General features: G+C 45.5%; 1 protein-coding gene across 1 annotated transcript in view; it reads right to left on the bottom strand.

Moving 5' to 3' along the window:
• Nucleotides 1–1654: 1654 nt before the first annotated feature.
• LOC132393871 (uncharacterized) overlaps nt 1655–24193 on the bottom strand; it is an 86571-nt gene continuing 64032 nt past the window's right edge. Inside the window, exon 4 of the mRNA XM_059969265.1 lies at nt 1655–1999. Coding sequence (XP_059825248.1) covers nt 1655–1999 — 345 coding nt within the window. The remainder of the gene's footprint in view (nt 2000–24193) is intronic.

Genomic DNA, 24193 nt, shown 5'->3' with positions numbered 1-24193 from the left:
CTGATGGGCATGGTGGGTGTGTTCCTGAAGATCTCCGGAGAAGATTAAAATGTCATCCAAATAAACAAACACAAAGCAGTTAATAAAATTTCTGAGGACATCATTTATCAGGGCTTGGAAAATGCCGGGGGCATTGGTGAGGCCGAATGACATGACCAAAGTGAGCAAGAGGGCTGTTGAACGCTGTTTTGCACTCATTTCCCTCCCTTATCCTGACCAGGTGATAGGCACTTTGTAGGTCCAACGTGGAGAAAATGGTGGCTCTGTGAAGTGGTTCAAAAGCAGAGTTGAGAAGGAGAAGTGGATATTTGTTCTTTATGGTTATGCTATTTAGGGCTCGGTAATCAATGCAGGGACCTATGTGGGGAAGGAAGGATGAGGTCTAGATAATCCCCGCCATGAAAGATTCATTTATGTAAGCCTCTGTTGCCTCCCTTTCTGGCCGGGACAAGTTATACGGCTGACTGGTGGGTAGAGGGGCTCTGGGGAGAAGGTTGATTGTGCAAACATAATGGTGGTGTGTGGAGGCAGGGAAAGGGCCCATTGTTTGCTGAACACTTCTCCCAGATCATGGTGCTCTGCTGGAACCTTGGATAGGTCAGGGGTCTCAGCAGCAGACAAGGTCGTGGTGACTTTCACAGTGGAAAGGGCCGATTGAAGACAAGTGGAGTGATAGAACGGGCTCCAGCTGGCTATCTTCCCAGAGGACCAGTCGGTCTGAGGATTATGGCAGACCAACCAGGGATACTCAAGAACTATAGGAGCTTGCGGGGAGGAAATTTAAGTTAAATTGTACCTGCTTCTGATGGTTCCCATAGAGAATTAGAGACAGGGGTGGTGTGCAGTGTGTGACCGGGCCTAGTTCGCCGTCTAGTGCTCCAGCTTCCAGAAGGGCACTCAACGGCTCCTGAGGAATTCCAGCCCGGGAAGCTATGTCTTCATCCAGAAGATTGCCCTCAGCACCGGAGTCCACTAGAGCTGGCAGGGGCAGGGATAACTTGTTGTAACATAAAGTTGCCAGGGTCTGTATCCGGGTTCTGGGAACGGAAGGGAATGTTGTCTGGCTCACCAGGGTCTGCCTGCATGATTTCCTCTCTCGGGGCAGTGGAAATGGCCAGGCTGGGAGCTACTCTTGGAGCAGGAGGAGGAGAGAGACTTGTTCTGGTGGAAGGCGGAAACGAGTGCCATGGAGTGGCCAATGGTGGTGGATGACCAGATCTTTCCCTATGGAGTTCTTGGAGACGATTGTCCAACCTGCTGGCGAGGGAGATTAAGGAATCAAGGCTGTTCGTGTCGTCTCTTGCCGCCAGCTGGTCTTTCACCCTGTCACTGAGACCATCCCAAAATACCTCTTGGAGTACCTCATCATTCCACCCTGAGTCAGCCGCTAATGTCCAGAATTCCACGGAATACTCGGCGACACTGTGGGAGTCCTGACAGAAAGTGAGTGGATGCTTAGTGACGTTGTTACCACAGACAGGGTGGTCAAAGATCTTTCTCATCTCTGTGATAAAGGTGGGGAATGAAGAGCAAATTTCCGACTGATTATCCCAGACTGCCATAGCCCATGCTAAGGCACTTCCCCATAACAACCCCATGATGTAAGGTACCTTTGATTTGTCCATTGAATATGTGGATGACTGCTGACTGAACATCAAGGAGCATTGCAGAAGGAAGTCCCGGCACTTCCCCAAACCCCTAGCATAGTGCTCCGGTTCAGGTATGTGCGGCTGTCTTGGCGGGGGTGTTGCTGACACGTAGGGGGTTGCCCTACAGACCGCCTGGACTGCTTTGACAGTGTGCCAGGAGAGGATGGGGTAAGATTAGTGGATACACAGTTCACCAGGTCACCGATCTTCCTTCTGTTAGCGGACAGGGAACGGAGGTTGTCCACGACATCCCGGAGGAGTTGATGGTGCAGACCCAGTAGGGAGCCCTGGCTGGTGAGGACTTGTTGCAGGGTTTTCGGGTCCGCTGGGTCCATAGTGGCCAGTTCGTTCTGTTGCAATGAGCAACTGAAGCAAACCCAAGTGCAGAACACAGGCATGGAGTTCGAGTTTGGATGCCTACACGGGCGTAAATGCTGAACAGCAAACCAGAGGGATCTTGACAATGAGCCTTGACTCAGAGGGATGGAGTCTCATAGATAAACCTTGAAACTGGAACTAAACTTAGAACAAACAGTTCTAAGCAGTCAAGAAACATAGTTATCACACAGGAGTAAGACCAACAAACTGGCGACTAGTGGTTATGACGTCAGGGTTCTTTTACTGAGTTCTTGATGGAAACCAGGTGTGCCATCATCAAAGAGAATAGGATGCAATTGGGAAATTAATGATTTGGACCATGGCATCATCAAAGAAAGTTAGGAGCAAGATAGGGAATTAACGATCGGGACTATGACTGTAATATTGCAACAAGATCATCCACTCTATTTCTTACACTCATGCATTTAGATACAACTCCTTGAGTTCTGTATTTGCAAAATTTTCTGCGTCTGCATCCCTAATGATTTGATACTCAGCCTATTAGCTGCAACTAAGTACCATCACCTGCCTGCCCTTCCTGACAATCTGATTGCATGCTATCTTTACTTTTTTACCACGTGTCCATTCCTGAATCTGGTTCCCACCCCCCTGTCAAGTTAGTTTAAACCCTTCTCAACAGCTGTAACAAATCGGCCCACGAAAATATTGGTCCCCCTTGGGATTCATCACTTTTGAACCGATCATACCTCCCCAGAAGAGATATCAATTATTCAAAAACCTGAAGCCTTGCACCCTGCAGCAGCTTCTCAGCCACGCATTTATCTGCCAAATCATCCTGTTTCTATCCTCATTGGCGCGTGGCACAGGCAGCAATCCAGAAAATACTACCCCGGAGGTTCTGCTTCTCAGCTTTCTATCTAACTCTCTAAATTTACTTTTCAGGACCTCATTGCTTTTCCTTCCTACGTCATTGGCACCAATATGTGCCAAGACATCTAGTTGCTCCCCCTCCCTCTCCAAAATGTTGTCGACACGATCTTAGACATCCCTGACTCTGGCACCATGGAGGCAACATACCATCCCAGTGTCCCATTCACATCCAGAGAACCTCCTGTCTGTTCCCTTCACTATCGAATCCCCTATCACTATATGAAAGTAAGTGAAGCATGAGAAAATTAATAAGAATAAATATTCTGTAGAACACCTTTACAATGGGATGAGACAAACAAGTTATTTTTTTTATTCACTTAGCACAGACAAAAAAATTAACTCTGGAGTCTAGATACAAAAATAAATATTCTTGTTATTGAATATGAATTGAGAGATTGGAGTTAGATGGCAAAGAAAACAGAAGAGTTATGAGCAGCAAACTTGAAAATAAGGAATTCCTGACGTCTTGTAGTTTTTAACCATGGTGTGTATTTAATTATGTTCTCCAGGTATATGTCCTGAAGCCAGCTCTTTGTTGGGTGGGCAAGGCTGCAGCAAGAAGAATGAGTGGAGCTTAATGGTGGGCAGGGAAATCAGATAGTGGGAGCAAAGTATGATTGAGAAGGAGTCTGAATTTGAATATCAGATGGTGATTGGCATGACAAGATGACAGAAATATCATGTTGTGTAGATGAGAAGGTGAACACAATGAAATAAGTTGTGATTGGTGACGATAGTTTTGAAATGTGGAATGTTGTTGAAGGATGTTTTATTCTGGTTTTTGAAAATGGGTTTGACCATGAGTACAGGAATTGGTGAGATGATGAGTTCATTAGCGCTGGGGATGGATGTTCAGAAGATTAAAAGCAGGAGAAAAACCAGACAGTTGTTCTCACTGCTTGACTTGCTGAGCCCGGGAAAGCACTCACACTTTGCTTAGTTGACTGGAAGTGCTATAAATAGTTTCAGCTCATGCGTCTGGGCCTCCCCACCTCCTTCCACCTGCAGGTCCATCCAGGTGGCATGTGAATATAAAGAAGAAACTCTTTTCACCTGGACACATGCAGCCTCCTTAAAATATTCCAATGGCTGGCCAACCTCCTTCAGTGAATGGGTCACCCCACTAACCAGCTTCCATTCTGTTTTAAATTTTAACCAACACACACAAAATGCTGGTGGAACACAGCAGGCCAGGCAGCATCTATAGGGAGAAGCATTGTCGATGTTTCGGGCCGAGACCCTTCATCAGGACTAACTGAAAAGAGAGATACTAAGAGATTTGAAAGTAGTGGGGGGAGGGGGAAATGCGAAATGATAGGAGAAGACCGGAGGGGGTGGGATGAAGCTAAGAGCGGGAAAGGTGATTGGTGAAAGTGATACCGAGCTGGAGAAGGGAAAGGATCATGGGATGGGAGGCCTTGGGAGAAAGAAAGGGGGAGGGGGGGAGTCACTACAGGGAGATGGAGAACAGGCAGAGAGAGAGAGAAAAAAAACAACTAAATATGTCAGGGATGGGATAAGAAGGGGAGGAGGGGCATTAACGGAAGTTAGAGAAGTCAATGTTCATGCCATCAGGTTGGAGGCTACCCAGCCGGTATATAAGGTGTTGTTCCTCCAACCTGAGCTTGGATTCATTTTTTCAGTAGGAGAGGCCATGGATAGACATATCAGAATGGGAATGGGACGTGCAATTAAAATGTGTGGCCACTGGGAGATCCTGCTTTCTCTGGCGGACTGAGCGTGGGTGTTCAGCGAAATGGTCTCCCAGTCTGCATCGGGTCTCACCAATATATAAAAGGCCGCACCGGGAGCACCAGACGCAGTATACCACACCAGCCGACTCACAGGGTAAAGTGTCGCCTCACCTGGAAGGACTGTCTGGGGTTCTGAATGGTGGTGAGAGAGGAAGTGTAAGGGCAGGTGTAGCACTTGTTCTGCTTACAAGGATAAGTGCCAGTTAAATTTTAACCCCTAGGTTTCAGGAGACTAATTTATGTCAGACTGGATTTTTTAGGAAAAAGAATTTCTCTCCATTTTGGAGAATATTTTTCAAAGGAAATCACACTACATTCAATTTTAATTTGATTTGAAGCTTAGTAAGTTGGGTGAAGATTATTCCAACTACTCAGCAACATCTTTTCCCTTCTGAAAGGTATTAACAGTGTACAGTTTTATAACTATTTTCATTGATTGTTGTCAGATCTTATTGTTCACATAGTCATGGATTTATGGAGAACTAACTCACAGAAGCAGGCCCTTCATCCTACCTAGGGTGTGGCAACGACTTTTCTGCCTAGTCCCATCTACCCACACCTTGAACATTATCTCCATGCCACTCTCATCATACTGTCAAATAATATAACTATACAAACCTAAAGCCAGAAGAGACCATACCGTCTATCATATTTCTGCTGGTCCTTGGTAGACTTTAGATTCATCCTATAGTTACTATTAAAGCTTCTTCTGAGGGGACTTTGAACTTCGTATCAATTAGCGCCTACCAAGTAGTCATTATCTATTTTGGCAGATCATTCTAATTATATTGGTGTTAGTGTATGATTCCTCCAAAAGGACCACAGCTCTTAGGGTTTGGAGGCTTGTATGCCTCTATGACCTGGAGAGCTATATTGGCAGGAGTCAGGGTTTTATGCTTCGGCTTTTGGTAGGGTCACCCAGGCCAAACCGGTCAAAGGGTAGAGGCCAGACAGAGTGGCCCAGCAGTCCTCCAGGTTTGGGGGTCAGCTCAGGGCTAACATCCCCGAATGATAAAACAAAACTTTTACAGAAATGGCAATAAAGAACCCTTCTACATCTGAGTGCAACGGCATTCCTGAGTCTCCACCTGGGACTTGTGTGTCTGACAGCAGAGAAAACTGAGCTATTGACATGATGAAGGAAGCCCTGAACACTGCCGGAGATGCAGGACATACATTGTTGCCCCAAACGCCAGCAGCGTGACGGGCAGTATGTAGATAGTGTATAATTTACATTTACAACATCCATTGTTGACGATTTGAGAGTTACAACAGTCACACAATGCAAAAATAGGCCCTTTGGTCTATCAACCTGCCTCTGACCAATAAATCCCCTTTTATAATAACCCCATTTTACATTGTCCACATTGCAACTAGCTCTCCCTGGTCCTTCCTTTCACCTCCATGCTCAGAGCAATTTACAGACCTACATATCTATAGGATGCAATTGGAAACAGAGCAGCGGAGAAGATCTGTGTTATCACAAGGACGACTTGCAAGCTCCACACAGGCAGTACTGGAGGTCACTTTTGAATATGGGTCACTCTGCTGTGACAGAGAAGCTCTGGTAGTGCACCACTGTGTTGCCTTTACTAATCACATCTTTGGTACCTTCTAGCTTGAGGATCCTGCTGCTGTGAAAGGTTTCACAAGAATGAAATTTCTCAGGCCAATGCTGCTTATATGCAATCAGTTTAGGAGTATGGTCAAAAGAGCAGCTGCACGTATCCCAACTTTATACTATTCTGTCTTCTGTGTTGAGTCATTCCCAAAGTTTCCATAGTCTTTACTAATGATATCTTAACATTTCAAGGTCAGGTAATGATTATCTCCCTCTAACCCACGTATGTGGATTCATACCACATGGAAAAACTGCGACAACAGAAAATGTTTTTGCAGAATCTAGACAAGTTCATGTGAGAGAAAGGAACACTGGCTGTGCTGACAGGATAAGAGACGTTGGGTAGGACAAAGGATTATGTGGAGCATAAAGGCTCAACTAGGACAGTTGGGTCTATTTTGAGGTGCCGTGTTCATAAACTCCTGTTTTTCTATTCCAGGAAAAATAATTATTTTAGCTGCACCTGAAATTTCACTTAATCTTTACTTCTGCTTCTCATGGCCTTGCACCTTCAATCCAGAAAAGTGTGGTAAAGATAGAAACACAGAAAACCTACAGCACAATACAGGCCCTTCGGCCCACAAATTTGTGCTGAACATGTCCCTCCCTTAGAAATTACTAGGCTTACCCATAGCCTTCTATTTTTCTAAGCTCTATGTACCTATCTAAATGTCTCTTAAAAGAACCTATTCTATCTGCTTCCACCACTTTTGAGGGTAGCCGATTCCACACATTCACCGCTCTCTGTGTAAAAAAAATACCCCTGATATCTCCTGTGTACCTACTCTGAAGCACCTTAAAGCTGTGCCCTCTTGTGGCAGCCATTTCAGCCCTGGGAAAAAGCCTCTGACTATGAACATGACAATGCCTCTCATCATCTTATACACCTCTATTAGGCCACCTCTCATCCTCCATCGCTCCAAGGAGAACAGGCTGAGTTCACTCAACCTGTTTTCATAAGGCATGCTCCCCAATCCAGGCAACATCCTTGTAAATCTCCTCTGCACCCTTTCTATTGTTTACACATCCTTTCTGTGGTGAGGCAACCAGAACTGAGCACAGTGCTCCAAGTGGGGTCTGACCAGGGTCCTATATAGCTGCAACATTACCTCTCAGCTCCTAAATTCAATTCCATGATTGATGAAGGCCAACACACCCTGTGCCTTCTTAACCACAGAGTCAACCTGTGTAGCTGCTTTGAGCATCCTATGGACTCGGACCCCAAGGTCCCTCTGATCCTCCACACTGCTAAGAGTCTGACCATTAATACTATATTCTGCCATCATAGTTGACATACCAAACTGAACCTCAGGCTCTGGATTAAACTCCATCTGCCACTTCTCAGCCTAGTTTTGCATCTTATCAATGTCCCACTGTAACCTCTGACAGCCCTCCACACTATCCACAACAATCCCAACATTTGTGTCATTATAAAACTTACTAACCAATCCCTCCACTTCCTCATCCAGGCCATTTATAAAAATCACAAAGACTAAGGGTCCCAGAACAGATCCCTGAGGCACACCACTGGTCACTGACCTCCAGGCCAAATATGACCCATCTACAACCACTCTTTGCTTTCTGTGGGCACACCAGTTCTGGATCCACAAAGCAATGTACCCTTGGATCCCATGCCTCCTTACTTTCTTAATAAGCCTTGCATGGGGTACCTTATCAAATGCCTTACTGAAATCCAGAAACACTGCTCTTCCTTCATCAATGTGTTTAGTCACATTCTCAAAAAATTCAACCAGGCTCGTAAGGCATGACCTGCCCTTGACAAAGCCATGCTGATTATTCCTAATCATATTATACCTCAACAAATGTCTATAAATCCTGCCTCTCGGGATCTTCGCCATCAACTTACCAACCAGTGAAGTAAGACTCACTGGTCTATAATTTCCTGGGCTATCTCTACTCCCTTTACATCCATAACCTTTCAATCCTCTGGAACCTGTTCCGTCCCCATTGATGCAAAGATCATTGCCAGAGGCTCAACAATCTCCTCCCTCGCCTCCCACAGTAGCCTGGGGTGCATCTCATCCGGTCCCGGCAACTTATCCAACTTGATGCTTTCCAAAAGCTCCAGCACATCCTCTTTCTTAATATCTACATGCTCAAGTTTTTCAGTCCACAACAATTCATCACTACAATCACCAAGATCTTTTTCCATAGTGAATACTGAAGTGAAGTATTCATTAAGTACCTCTGATACCAAATGAATACTCCGGTTCCATACACACTTCCCCACTGTCACACTCGATAGATCCTATTCTTTCACATCTTAACCTTTTGCATCCTAAAGAATGCCTTGGAGATTTCCTTAATTCTGCCTGCCAAAGCCTTCTCATGGCCCCTTCTGGCTCTCCTAATTTCCTCCTTAAGCTCCTTCCTGTTAGCCTTATAATCGTCTAGACATCTAACATTACCAAGCTCTCTGAACATTTTGTAAGCTTTTCATTTCTTCTTGATTAGATTTACTACAACCTTTGCAAACCATGGTTCCTGAACCCTACCGTAATTTCTAAGGTAGGGACATGTTTGGCATAACTTTGTGGGCCAAAGGGCCTGTATTGTGCTGTAGGTTTTTTATATTTCTATGTTTCAAAATGCTCTCCCACTGAGAGATCTGACACTGGACCAGGTTCATTTCCCAATACCAAATCTAGTAGTCTCTCCTCTTGTAGGCTTATCTACATATTGTGTCAAGAAACCTTCCTGAACACTCCTAACAGACTCCACCCCTTCTAAGCCCCTTGCTCTAGGGAGATGACAATCGATATTTGGGAAATTAAAATCTCCCACCACGACAACTCTGTTATTATTACACCTTCCTAGGATCAGTTTCCCTAGCTGATCCTCGATATCCCTGTTACTATTGGGCAGCCTATGAAGAACACCCAGTAGAGTTATTGACCCCTTCCTGTTCCTAACCTCCACCCACAGATATTCCATAGACAATCCTTCCATGATATCCATCTTTTCTGCAGCTGTGACAATATCTCTGATCACCAGTGCCACGGCCCCTACCTCTTTTGCCTCCCAGCCTGTCCTTTCTGAAACTTCTAAAACCCGGCACTTGAAGTAATCATTTCTGTCCCTGAGCCATCCGAGTCTCTGTAATGACCACCACATTGCAGTTCCAAGTACTGATCCACGCTCTAAGCTCATCTGCTTTATTTACAATACTCCTTGTGTTAAAATAATCACATCTTAAACTGTCCTCAACAGAGCATGTCCCTTCTCTATCACCTGCCTATCCTCCCTCATACACGGTCTACAAGCTTTCTGTATTTGTGAGCCAACCTCCTCTTCCCCAGTCTCTACAGTTCGGTTCCCACCCCCCCCAACAATTCTAGTTTAAACTCTCCCCAGTAGCCTTAGCAAACCTTCCCCCCTGAATATTGGTCCCCCAGGACTCAAGTGCAACCCATCCTTTTTGTACAGGTCATACCTGCCCCAAAAGAGGTCCCAGTGATCCAGAAATCTGAATCGCTGCCCCTTGCTCCAATCCCTCAGCCACGCATTTATCCTCCACCTCACTCTATTCCTATTCTCATTGTCATAGTAATCCTGAGATTACTATCTTTGTTGTCCGGCTTCTCAACTTCCTTCATAACTCCCTGTAGTCTGTTTTCAGGACATCTTCCCTTTTCCCACCTATGTCATTGGTACCAATATGTACCACGACCTCTGGCTGTTCTCCCTCCCACTGCTGGATATCTTGGATGCGATCTGAAACATCCTGGACACTGGCACCTGGGAGGCAAACGACCATCTGAGTTTCTTTCCTGCGTCTACAGAATCGCCTGTCTGACCCCCTAACTATAGAGTCCCCTCTCTCTGCTGCCATCTTCTTCCTTTCCCTAACCGTCTGAGCCACAGGGCCGGACTCTGTGCCAGAGGCATGGCCACTGTTGCTTCACCCAGGTAGGCTCTCCCACCTAAAAGTACTCAAGCAGGAGTACTTATTGTTCAGGGGGACAGCCACCGGGGTACTCTCTAGTACCTGACTCTTCCCCTTCCCTCTCCTGACTGTTACCACTTGTCTGGCTCCCCTGGCCCCGGTGTGACCAACTGCCTATAACTCCTTTCTATCACCTCCTTGCTCTCCCTGACCAGGTGAAGGTCATCGAGCTGCAATTCCAGTTCCATAACGTGGTCCAGGAGGAGCTGCAGTTCGATACACTGGGTGCAGATATAGTCGTCCGGGAGGCTGGGAGTCTCCAAGACTTCCCACATCTGACACCAAGCACAGAACATCGGCGTCACACAATACTTCCTTCTGCAATTAACACAGGTAAACTTACCTCTGCTCGTGCCGTTATCGCCCAAGCCCTATCACTCTGCTGCCCACTGGATATGGTGGTCTTCTTTTTAAACGTTTCCCGCTCTACTGGCTGACGTCACCCACCTGCACAGTCTTGCCTCTCTTTACCTCAAGTAGTAAAACACTTTCTCTCTGGAAATCCTTAGCCTTTCCACTCACAGCCTTCTTACTTCGAATGTGGAAATTTTAGAGAAGGTGCAGAGAAGATTTATCATGATGCTTCCTGGACTAGACAGCATGTCATACTATACAAGGAGTGACTGAGTGAGCCAGGGCTTTTCTCTTTGGAGAGCAGGAAGTTGAGAAGTGACTTGATATAGGCACACGAGTTGGGAGTAGGCATAGATTGAGTAGACAGGCTTTTTTATGGTATGGAAATGGCTAATAAGAGGGAGAATAATTGTAAGATGTTTGGAGGAAAATATAGAGGGGATATCAGAGATAAGTTTCATTTATATAGAGAATGGTAGGGGCATGGAACGCACTGCCTGGGGTGGTGGCACAGTCAGATACATTGGGGACATTTAAGACACCTTATATAGGCACATAATAGCTCCATCAAAAGCAAATCATAATTAAATGGCAATTTTGCTATATGTCTATCACTAGGTTAATTTTAGTCGAAGGTTGGAATGGTAGGCATTCTTGATGGTAGTGTCGCAGTGCTTGTGTGTTACATCCTCTGCTGTTGCAGGTGATGTATTGATGGTAGTTGGGAAGAAATTTCTTCAAGCTAGCCTGATATAAGTCCCTGGCAAGGATGTGAAAGGTGTCAGGTTAGGCCGTTTCTTGTTTGTTAATCATAACACTCAATGCATAGAGTGTTAGTTTGACATTTTTCTTTTGGTGGCATTTAAACTGCAGTCAAGTTCACAGTGGAGAACTCTCTAGTCAAGTAGAACAGTCAGCACTCAATCATTAGGTGTTCCAGGTTAGAACAACAGTAACATAAAAACATAGAAAATCTACAGCACAATACAAGCCCTTTGGCCCACAAGGTTGTGTCGACCATGTCCCTACCTTAGAAGGGTAATGCAAGACCACTATGTCTGAGTACCATGATGAGTTTATCATGAAGCAGACACCACAGCTTCTGCCCTTCTTGATGATGTTGTCCAGACTATCTGATGGAGTGAAAACTCCTCGGGCTGGAAGTGTCAGAGGTGAACCAGATTTCAGTAAAACAGAGAATTCTGCAATCTTACATTTCCCTCTGATACAGTAATCTTGCTCTTCATTCCTCTATATTACTCCCCAGAGTCTGTACATTGGCCTGCTGGATTCTAGGGAGTGGTGATCATGTTCCCTATCTCTTCAGTCTCAACTGATGTCCCCCGTGGCACCCCTGCCTCCTGGTGCTGTGCCTGTATTCTTGAGAGTCAAGTTCGCTCAAGTCCTTCAAGTTCCTCATGTGATCATTTAGACAATTCAAAGTGCGTTTCTTAAAGGAACATCACAGGCTGCAAATTGCAGTGATAACAGTCCAGAAGATGCATATCTAGTAGTTTTGAGAGCTGCCCAAAAAAGTTACCGTACAACAGCAGTGCTATCTTTGTAGACTTTCCCTTGGAAAAAGACAATTTGCTTTCATCCTATTTATGGCTGGCAAGATCCCATATATCTCAATCAGGTCATCCCTCAGTCTCCTAGATTCCAGGGAATAAAGTCCTAGTCTATACAACTTCTCTTTGTAACTCAGTCTTTTCTGCACTCTTTTCAGTTTATTAGCATCTTTTCTATAATATGATAACCAAAATTGAACAATATGCTCTACCTATGGACATAACTTTCCAACTCCTATACTCAATATCCTGACTGATAAAGGCCAGCATGCTACTGCCTTCTTCCCACCCTGTCTACTTCTGATGTCACCTTCAGTGAAGTACTTGCACTCTCAAACACTCCCCTACCACTTGCTGTATAAGTCCTACATTTTGATCTCCCAAAATGTAATACCTCACATTTATCCAGATTGGAGGCAGTCTGTCAGTCCTCAGCCCTCATACCTAGCTGATCAAGATCTCTCTGTATTTTTTTCATAGCCTTCTACAGTATCAATATATTTAAGTACTTATTTTAAATATCATCTGTAAACCTGCTAACCATGCTAACGTACATTCACGTCCAGATTTCTTACATAAATTACAAACAACAAAGGTCCCAGCACAGGCATCCAGTCTGAGAAGAAATCCTCGACTGTTGCCCCGCTTCCGATGACTGAGCCAATTATGAATCCATCTATTTCTCTTGCCTTTTTGCAGATTTCACAAGAGACCTTTGTCTCAGAGGTTTTGTCTGTATCATTCTAATTTTAATCCCAGAGTTTGCTTTTATATCATCAGAAATTTTTCACCAATAAATGGGGGAAAGAATGCAAATAGATCAGCAAAATATTTTCTGGTGTAAAGAAGCCAGAAGCACCACAGTGGAGCAGTATGTTCAGTCAGGTGAATCCTCCTGGTTTGCCCCCTTATTTGGTCCTTTCTCTAATCAGGATATGTCCAGACAGGCGTTTCAGTTGGAGGGCACCCTTATCTCAGAGGATTCACTCCAGGGTTTGACAGGCAGATCTGAAATAACACTGTAAATTGTTGAAATAAACATTAGTCTCAATCACTGGCCTGTATATTCCTTGTCAATTTGATGATAATTGAAAATGATAGGACCCATGTGATTTGAAATGGAAGGTCAGCGTGAATTATGAGGAAGAATGTACTACTGCAGCTCCCGACAGTGCAAATCTTCAGTGTCAGTACACTCTCAGGATTCACCTCTGAGGCACCAGACCACTGCAACATTTATTTTCTGTCTTAAGAAACAATGGTATTTCTGCAATCTTAACTTCCCGGATTCAGATAACATGCATCACTATGAATAATTCAAAGTTCAAAAGGTCAAAGTAAATTTATTATCAAAGTTCATATATGTCACCATGCACAATGCTGTGATTCATTTTCTTGTGGGCATACTTGGTAAATCTATAGAATAATAACTATAACAGAACCAACGAAGACCGCCCAAACTGTGCAAATACAATGAGAGAAATAATAACAAATAAATAAGCAATTAATATCAAGAACATGAGATGTAATTTTCTTGATTGCCAATCCATTGGTTGTAGAACATTTCAATAATGGGGCAAATGAAGTTAAGTGAAGTTATCCCCTTTGGTTCAGATCCTGATGGTTGAGGGGCAGTAACTGTTCCTATACTTGGTGGTGTGAGTCCTGAGGGTCTTGTACTTTCTTCCTGCTGGCAGCAGTGAAAGGAGAGCATGTCCTGGGTAGTCACTGATGATGGATGCTGCTTTCCGATGACAATGCTTCGTGTAGATATGCTCAGTAATGGAGAGAGCTATACTTGTGATAGACTGGGTTGTATTCACTACATTTTGTAGAATTTTCTATTCAAGGGCATTGGTGTTTCCATACCAGGCTGTGATACAGTCAGTCAATATACTCTCAACCACAGATCTGTAATTTTGTCAAAGTTTTAGATATCATACCAAATCTCCACAAACTCCAAAGGAAGTTGAGGTGCTGTTGTGTATTTTTCATAATTACACTAATGTGCTGGGCCAGGACAAGTCCTTCAAAATAATTTAAAGTTGCTGACCCTCTCCACCTCTGATCTTCTGATGAGAATTGGCTCATGGATCTCTGGTTTCCTTCTCCTGAATTCAATTATCAGCTCCTTGGTCTTGTTGACATTGAGTGAGAGCTTAGTGTAGTGGCAGCACTCAGCCAGGTTTTCAATCCCCCTCCTATACGCTGATTCACCACCATAGGATTGGGCCTACGATCATGGTGTCATTAGCAAACTTGAACATGGCATTGTAGCTGTGCCTAACCACACAGTCATAAGTGTAAAGCAGGTCGAGTTTAGCTCACAACCTTGTGCTGCACCTGTGCTGATGGAGATTGTGGAGGAGATGTTGTTGCCAATCTGAACTGGTGGCGGTCTGAACATGAAGGAATCCAGGATCCAATTGCTCAAGGTGATATTAACGTTATGGTCTTGGAGTTTATTAATTCGTTTTAGAGGATAATGGTAATGACCGCTGAACTGTAGTTGATGAAGAACATCATGATGAATGCATCTTTGACGTCCAGATGTTCCAGGGTTGAGCGAAGAGCCAATGAGATGGCATCTGTTACAGACCTGTTGCTCTGTTAGGGAAATTGGAGAGGATCTAAGTTGCTTCCCTGGCAGGAGATTTCATCACCACTCTCTCAAAGCACTTCATCACTGTGGATATAAGTGCTACTAGGAGATAGTCATTGAGGAGCATCACCAGGCTATTCTTGCAGCAGATGGGCACCATGCATTGCCAAACCAAGAGGTTAAAGATCTCAGTGAACGCTCCAGCCAGTTGATCAGCACAGGTCTTTAGTACTTGGCCAGGTACTCCGTATGGTCCAAGTGATTTTTCCTGGGTTCACCCTCCTGAAGGCTGTTTGCACTTTGGCCATAGAAGCTGAAATCAAAGATTCAAAGTAAATTTATTATCAAAGAGTGTATGCAGTATACAACCCTGAGATTTGTGTTCTCACAGATAGCCACAAAACAAAGAAAACCATGGAACCCAATCAAAGAAAAACATCAAACCCCTCCAAGGCACATAAAAGAACAAATTGTGCAAACAGTAAAAAAATGAGTGAAAAACGCAGAATATAAATCATCAAACCACAATGGCATTGAGAGAGTCTAGACATATTCAGTCCAGTTCAGTTCAGCTCAACCCAGTGCTTTATCATCGTTACCTGCAGGCCACAGACCCAGACCACCCTTTCAACACTTGCATGAGATAGCAGCAAAAAAAGGATTAACCAGAAATTAGAAGCATATCGTAACATGAACTACAGTGTCCAGTTCATCCTCCCACATCATCAAACGAGAGGAAGAGGTAGCAGCGGTTGAGAGGGAGGGAGGGAGAGAGAGAGGGAGAGGGAGAGGGATATCACACACAGGCATCTTTCTCTGGGAGCAGCAGGCGAGAGGGAGCAGAGGGCCGGATACCTGCAGATATTTGTTATTGGACATCTGTCTGCCTTCTGCTCTTGACCTTGTTGATTTTAACTTTCATTAACACGTTAATCGACAAAATCAATGAGAAATGGAGTCAATCATGTACTTGTGCCACATCTCCAAGTTCCTTGACCTCCAGGGGCACACTTTGCTCTAAATCTCACTGAATTCCCTCAGAGACAGCAAAGCATCAGATTGCTCAATCAGTCCGAAATCACAACTCCAAAATGTAGATCACAGGCTCCAGAAATAGCAGAACCGCATTTGAAAGATAAAGAAAAAGTTAAAAAGTGAAAGAAAGTAATTTCATGAACCTTCTGGAGGATATCACCCTTGGTCGCGATATTCACTGGCCTCGTGTTCATAAGATCATTGGGGGATGCGAGAATTGGTGATGGTTCCTCCATGAAGTGAAGCCTTGCTGTTGCCTATGATGCTTGATTGAACCTTGTAAGATGTTAAAGATGCTCACAACTGTTGAGCATCCTTCATTGATTCAAGTTTAGTTCAGAATTGCTACTTCACCTGTAAGATGGCTGTCTGCAAATTATACCTGGACCTCTTGTAATTTTCATGGTCAACAGGTATGAATGCTCTGATCTGGCTCTCAATAGATTGGAGATGTCATAATTCATCTAGGGTGTCTGTTTGGGGAGGGCTCTAAATGATTTTATGGGGACATATTCATCTACAACTGTTTTAATAAAGTCCATTACAACCATGGTGTATTCATTCAAATCCACAGATAAGCCCTTGAACACGGCCCTGTTGACTGACTGAAAGCAATCCCATAGTCGCTCCTCAGCCTCTTTGTTGTCCTAGTCTCTGGAGCGTTGCTTTTTAGCCTCTGTCTCTATGTAGATAGAAGGACAACCAAGTGAACCGATTCACTGAAATGTGGTCTGGGCATGGAACAGAGGCATCCCTTATCTTAGTGTAACAGTGGTCAAGTTTGTTAAAGCCTTTGGGGCTACAGGTTATGTGCTGATGGTAATTGGGCAGGATTTCTTCAAGCAAGTCTGGCTGAAGTCCCTGATTATGATTTGAAATGCATCGGGATGGACTTGATCATAGTCGGCTGCTGGTGGTATGTAAACTATGTTCAGGAATATGGAGGAGAACTCCCTGTGTAAATAGAATGGACAGGATATGACCCTGAGGTGTCCATGGTCGGAGGAACGTAAGTTTGGCAAAACCACCACATTGCATCACCACAGAGAGTTTATCATGAAACACACACCTCCATCTTTTGCTGTTTCCAAATCAGCAGTTTAGTCCATTTAGTAAATCAAGAAGCCTTCCAGTATGATCGCTGTATCTGGTGTGCTGGGAGACATTCAAGTTTTGTTCTGACATAAGAGTACAACATTCTTTCATTTCCCTCTGATACAGCAATCTTTCCCTCAGGTTCTCAATTTTGTTTTCCAGCAACTGAACATTTGCTGACAAAATGCCTGGTGGAGGGGGCACTTCAGCAAGGTTTGGCGTCGCCCCTCCTCCTGCCTCCCTTGCAGCCATGACGATGAACTTTCATCTGCTTAAAGGTGCCATACCAGTCTGGCCCACTGAGGCCTTCAGACAATTGTGAAATCTATTGATCATTACATTGACTTAAAAGTGCATTGCTTATAGGGAAATTAAATGCTGCAGATTGCAGCAAGAATGACACGAAAGCCGTATGTTTAAAAGTATATTCAGAAGTATTGTCCACAGCCCACTGAATAATCCAGTGGTTTGCTGACACCATCTTTCTTTTTATAAAAAATAATAATTAATAACTTACCAAGCAATTATCACTAACCAAATCAAGATTTCTGGCTGGAGAAGTGTTTGGGAGTAAACATTGCCAAAGTTAGGGTCAGTATGATTTAAAACATTAGCACGCTCTGCCTGTTCTTGGAAAGGCAGTTGACACAAGGATCTTATAAAAACTTTGTTATTGATAGACAGAAGGTTTGTCACATGCAATGAGATACAGTAAAAACCTTTTGTATTGTGGGCTGTCCAGACAGATATTGTTATGCATAATTACATTGAGGTTAGTAAAACAGAATACAGATTGGGTGAGAGCAAGGCCCATCTACCAACTTGACCACTATTTAAGCTACAACATGCATTGAGCAGAAGCCCGTGGATCTGAACTGATTTCTGATTCAGTAAGCTCCATGTAGTGATATATCTCAGTTGATCTCAAACCCATCTCATTAATTTTATTAGTTATATGACCTCATCCATTCCACCAACCCAAGCATTTCAAGAAGCAAAGCCACTGAACACGCACATTTCTCCACTGCTCTGCCCCGAGAAATATCAAATGGCAAAATATGTAGTACAACTGTGGCTGACAAAGGAAGTCAAAGCTAATATAAAAGCAAAAGAGAGGACAATACAACAAAGCAAAAATTACAGGAAGATAGAGGATTGGGAAACTTGTAAAAACCTGCAGAAAGCAACTTAAAGAATCATTAGGAGGGAAAAGATGAAATATGGAGGCAAGCTAGTAAACAATAGGTACATACACAATGCTGGAAGAACTCAGCAGGTCAGGCAGCATCAGTAAGAAAAGAGTAGCCAAATTTTCGGGCCGAGACCCTTCATCAGGAAGGACACTGTGTGAGGGAAGAGAAGTGAATGCAGCTACTGTTATAAGGGAGAAGATGTTACTGCACTCCAGGGTTCTGAAAGGGGTAGTGGTAGAGATTGTGAAGGCATTAGTAATGATCTTTCAAAAATCATTGGACTGAGGGCTGGAAAATTGCAAATGTCACTTCACTCTTCAAGAAAGTAGAGAGACAGCAGAAAGGAAATTATAGAAGAGTAGTCTGACCCCTGTGGTTGAGCAGATGTTGGAGTCAATTATTAAGAATGAGGTTACGGAATACTTGGTGACGCAGGACAAGATAGGACAAAGTCAGTATAGTTTCCTTAAGGGAAAATCTTGCCTGACAAATCTGTTGGAATTCTTTGAGGAGATTACAAGTAGGATAGATAAAGGGATGCAGTAGATATTGAGTATTTGGATTTTAAGAAGTCCTTTGACAAGGTGCCACACATGAGGCTGTGTGGTGAACTACATATACCTGTCTGGACATGCCCCCCGCTGACTGCTCCTGTGGCTCCTCCCACAGACCCCTGTATAAAGGCGATTGAGGCCTGAGCCTGGCCTCTCAGTCTCCTGGATGTAGTATGGTGGTCACTCACTGCTTGTTCCTTCTTCCAGTCAATAAAAGCTGATATCTCGCCTTTACATCTCAAAGTGAGTTATTGATGGTGCATCAATTTTATTGACTGGAAGTTTTAAAACATGGAAACCATTTTACATCCGGAAAGATTGGATTTGGACCCCCAAGGCCCTGAAGCAGCTCTTGCCTTTGAACTCTGGCTTGCATGCTTCCAATCATACTTGGAGGAGGTTCGTGCAACTGACCCGCTGTCATGCGCAGAATTCTCCTCTCGAGGGTCACCCCAAAAGTTTATTCATTTATCAGGGACCTGGCGACCTTTGAAGGGGCACTGGACGCCCTCAAAAGACAGTACCTGCGGCCGGTGAACACCGTCTATGAAAGATATCGTTTAGCTACGTGACAACAGCGGCCTGCAGAGTCAAGCACCAAGTTTCTCTGAGCACTACAGACACTCGAATGAACTTGTGACTGCAAAACGCTCACGGCAGAACAGCATGCGGAGCTGCTAGTACGAGACGCCTTTGTTACAGGAATTAGGTCAGTGTATGTGCGCCAGCAGCTGCTGGAAAATGCCGATCTTACCTTACCTTATGATCGAGATGGCCAACACGCTGGAGGCTGCTCTGCACAACACTGTCGCTGTCCAGCTGTGCGATTCCCCGTCGGTTCCGTGGATGCCTCAGACCCCGCCGCCGCCAGTTCCCACCAGCAAATTCGCCAACGCCGCTGCCAGTCGCAATTCTATGAACTCCCCAAACCCGACCACAGCTGTGGCCAGTCGAAAGCCTGTGCACTGTTACTTCTGCGGACTCGAAAAGCACCCCCGAAAACGCTGCCCGGCCCGAGAAGCGACCTGCTCCAGCTGCGGGAAGAAGGGTCATTTTGCCAAGGTCTGTAAATCTAAACTGCGAGCGGGGTCAAGCAGTGCTGTGTGTGAGACGTGGGGGCCGTCATCTTGCATGCCCGGACGTGGGCGGCCATCTTTGTTGGTGTCAACATGCCCGGCCCCCTACCCACCGGTGCTTACCGGGTACCAAGATGGCAGTTCAACTCTGACCACCGTAACCCTCGACCAAAGCGCCCCACACCAGCTTGCAAGGTCAATGATGGTCATCCTGGTGGAGGCGTACAGGACTAGCTGCCTGTTTGACACGGGCAGCACTGAGAGTTTTATTGACCCGGACACAGTGCAACGCTGTGGACTCGTGACATGGCCGGTAAGCCAGAGGGTCACTATGGCTTCTGGGTTGCATTCCACAGACATCTGGGTGGGTTGTGTAGTGACATTGGTGGTGCAGGGCACAGAATATCGGAACTTTGCGCTACTGGTCATGCCTCAACTGTGTGCACCTGTGCTATTGGGGCTGGACTTCTAGAGCCACCTCGAAAGTGTGACTATGGCGTATGACAGGCCCTGCCCACCACTCACTGTCAGGAATCCTCAGTTTTGTGGGACTTTGTCATATACCCCGCTACTGACCACACACACACACCGAACCACACGTCCCGCCCAGCACCATGCCGACAGCTGCGCTACTGACACCACTTGCAGCCTCTCCACCCTCAAGATCCCTCCCCCATCGCTATTCGCCAACCTGACCCCCGACTGTAAACTGGTGGCAACTAAAAGCAGGAGGCACAGCGCGGGGGACAGGGCCTTCATTCAGTTGGAGGTGCAGCGGCGGCTCAGGGAGGGGATCATTGAGCCAAGCTCAAGCCCTTGGAGGGCCCAGGTAGTTGTTGTTCGGACTGGGCAGAAAGATAGGATGGTGGTGGACTATAGCCAGACCATCAATCGGTTTACGCAGCTTGACGCGTACCCTCTACCCTGCATCGCGGATATGGTCAACCAGATTGCTCAGTACAAGGTGTACTCGACAATAGATCTGAAATCCACTTATCACCAGCTCCCCATCTGCCCAGAGGACTGCCCCTACACTACCTTCGAGGCGGGCGGCAGGCTCTATCACTTCCTGCGCATCCCATTCGGTGTCACAAATGGTGTCTCTGTCTTCCAGAGGGAAATGGACCGGATGGTGGACCAGTGCCAACTGAAGGCCACATTTCCCTATCTGGATAACATCACCATCTGTGGTTGTGACTGGCTGGATCACAACGCCAACCTCCAATGATTTTTCCAAGTGGCCGAAGTTCTGAATTTTACTGATAACAGGAACAAGTGTGTGTTCAGAACCACCCGACTCGCTATCCTTGGGTATGTCGTGGAAAACGGGGTCATTGGCCCTGATCCCGACCGTGTGCGCCCCTTGTTAGAACTCCCTCTTCCCACCACTCTCAAAGCCCTCAGACGGTGCCAGGGTTTTTTTTTCCTATTACGCCCAATGGGTCCCACATTACGCAGACAAGGCCTGCCCCCTGGTCAAGTCTACCTCGTTTCCCCTCTCTGCCGAGGCCTGTGTGGCCTTCAGTTGCATTAAAGGGGACATTGCCAAAGCAACGATGCATGCGGTGGACGAGACCATTCCCTTCCAAGTAGAGAGTGACGCCTCCGATTTCGCGCTGGCTGCTACCCTCAATCAGGCAGGCCAGTAGCATTCTTTTCTCGTACCCTTCAAGGCCCTGAAATTCGGCACTCCACGGTGGAGAAAGAAGCCCAGGCCATAGTGGAAGCTATTAGGCACTGGAGGCACTATGTTGCCGGCAAAAGGTTCACCTTGCTGACCGACCAGCGCTCTGTTGCGTTCGTGTTCAGCAACCAACAGTGGGGCAAAATCAAAAATGATAAAATTTTGCGGTGGAGAATAGAACTCTCCACCTAAAACTATGATATCTTGTACCGGCCTGGCAGACTCAATGAGCCCCCTGATGCCCTATCCCGGGGAGCATGTGCTGGCGTACAGCTCGACCAGCAATAAGCCCTCCATGCACATCTTTGCCATCCGGGGGTCACCCGATTTTACCATTTCGTGAAAGCCCGGAACCTGCTGTACTCCCTGGAGGACATCAGGACAATGACCAGGGACTGCCAAGTCTGCGCTGAGTGCAAACCACACTTCTACCATCCTGAAACGGCACAAATTGTCAAGGCCCCCCGCCCTTTTGAGCGACTGAGTGTTGACTTTAGGGGCCCCCTTCCCTCCACTGACTGCAATGCCTATTTTCTCAATATTATCGATGAATGCTCGCTGTTCCCCTTTGTCATCCCCTGCCCCGACACCACTACCACGTTCGTCATAAAAGCCCTGTGCCAGCTCTTCACTCTGTTCGGATATCCCTGCTATATCCACAGTGATAAAGGGTCCTTCTTTATGAGTGACGAGCTGCGCCAGTACCTGCTAGCTAGGGGCATTGCTACTAGTCGGACCACAAGTTATAATCCCCAGGGAAATGGACATGTGGAGAGGGAGAATGCCACAGTGTGACAGTGTGGAAGGCCACACTTTTAACCCTTAAGTCAAAAGGGTTGCCGGTCTCTTGATGGCAGGAGGTCCTCCCGGAGGCACTCCACTCTATCCGCTCTCTGTTATGTACGTCCACCAATGCCACCCCTCACGAACGCCTATTCTCTTTTCCCAGGAAGTCTGTCACTGGGCCCACCCTACCAGTTTGGCTGATGTACCCAGGGCCAGTGCTGCTCCGGAAACATGTGAGGAGTAATAAATACTCCCCGCTGGTCGAGAGGGTTCACCTTCTACATGTGAACCCCCAGTATGCCTACGTGGTCTTACCTGATGGGCGGGAGGACACGGTCTCTATCTGCGATCTAGCGCCCGCAGGAGCAGTAGACCACTACCCTGAACACTCCCCGGTAACTATGAACCCTGTACCCGAGGTGACACCACGCACACCAAGCCCTACACAGACTCCTCATGACACTCATATACCGGGCGTTTCGTATGCGTATATACCAGGCGCTTCGCACACACATGAGGGATCACTGACGCCTAATGGGCTGACACCTCCAATTAGGCCGGAACCAGCACAACCACCATCTCCGGTGCAATCACAGCCGCTGCTACGTAGATCGCAGCAACAGATTCGACCACCTGATAGACTTAACCTGTAAGAAACTTCGCCACATGGGGACTCTTTTTAAAACAAAAGGGGGGGTGAATGTGGTGAACTACATATACCTGTCTGGACATGCCCCCTGCTGACTGCTCCTGTGGCTCCTCCCACAGACCCCTGTATAAAGGCAATTGAAGCCTGAGCCCGGCCTCTCAGTCTCCAGGATGTAGTATGGTGGTCAACCACTGCTTGTTCCTTCTTCCAGTCAATAAAAGCCGATATCTCGCCTTTACGTCTCAGAGTGAGTTATTGATGGTGCAACAGGCGGCTTCCCAATTTAAGAGTTCATGATATTTAGGAAAGTTATTGGCATGGTTAGAGCATTGACTGATTGGTAGGAGGCATTGAGTGGGAATAAAATGATCCTTTTCTGGTTGGCTATCTGTGACTAGTAGTGTTCCACAAGGGTCAGTGTTGAAGCTGCTTCTTTTTATGCTGTACATCAATAATTTATCAAGTTCACAGATGATACAAAGATTGGTGGAGGGCCAGGTAGCGTTGAGGAAACAGGAAGCCTACAGAAGGACTTAAACAGATTAGGAGAATGGGCAAAGAAATGGAAAATGAAATACAATGCAGGAAAATGCATGAACATGCACTTTGGTAAAAGAAATATGTTTACAGTCTATTTTCTAAATAGAGTGAAAATCTAAAAATCTGAGATGCTAAGGAAATTGAGAGTCCTTGTGCAGAACATCCTAAAGGTTAACTTGCAGGTTTTGTCTGTGGTGAGTAAGGAAAGGTTGATAGGTTCTTGACTGGACATGGCATCAAAGGTTATGGGGAAAAAGCCAGGGAATGGGGCTGAGGAGGGTTAAAAAAAAGGATCAGCCATGACTGAATGGCGGAGCAGACTTGATGGACCAAATGGCCTAATTCTGCCCCTATGTCTTATTCTCTTATGGAGTGAAAGGGAGGCAGCACAAGAGCATTCAATGGTTGGAATGTTGTGGAACAGTGCAGAACTACTGCTATTTCTGAGTGTAAGCACTGCCTGGCAATGGAACAGAAATTTCCTAGTGTTTATGCTGGAGAATTTGATAGGGTTCCTCTGCCAGGATTGTCCTGGCACAGGATCTGTGAACTTATTCATTTAAGTGGAGATTGTAGGGTTGCAGGCAAGAAAGGGAATCAGATCAGTTCTTTTTTAAATTAATTTACAGTTAATTTAATATTCTTAATTAAGTAAATCTAAGAGGTTTTTAGAATAATAGTTTTGAAGTGTGAATTCTATTTTTAATTGATTTTACATGCTTCTGAATATTAGAGGCTGATTACAAGGTTTGCTGAAGCATGAATTTACTTTTTTTTTAACTGGGAGGGCAGCA

Source organism: Hypanus sabinus, chromosome 5 (genome assembly GCF_030144855.1).
Source record: "Hypanus sabinus isolate sHypSab1 chromosome 5, sHypSab1.hap1, whole genome shotgun sequence".
NCBI lineage: Eukaryota > Metazoa > Chordata > Chondrichthyes > Myliobatiformes > Dasyatidae > Hypanus > Hypanus sabinus.
Note: the sequence above shows the minus strand (reverse complement) of the source record. Positions and strands in the feature narration are given on the sequence as shown.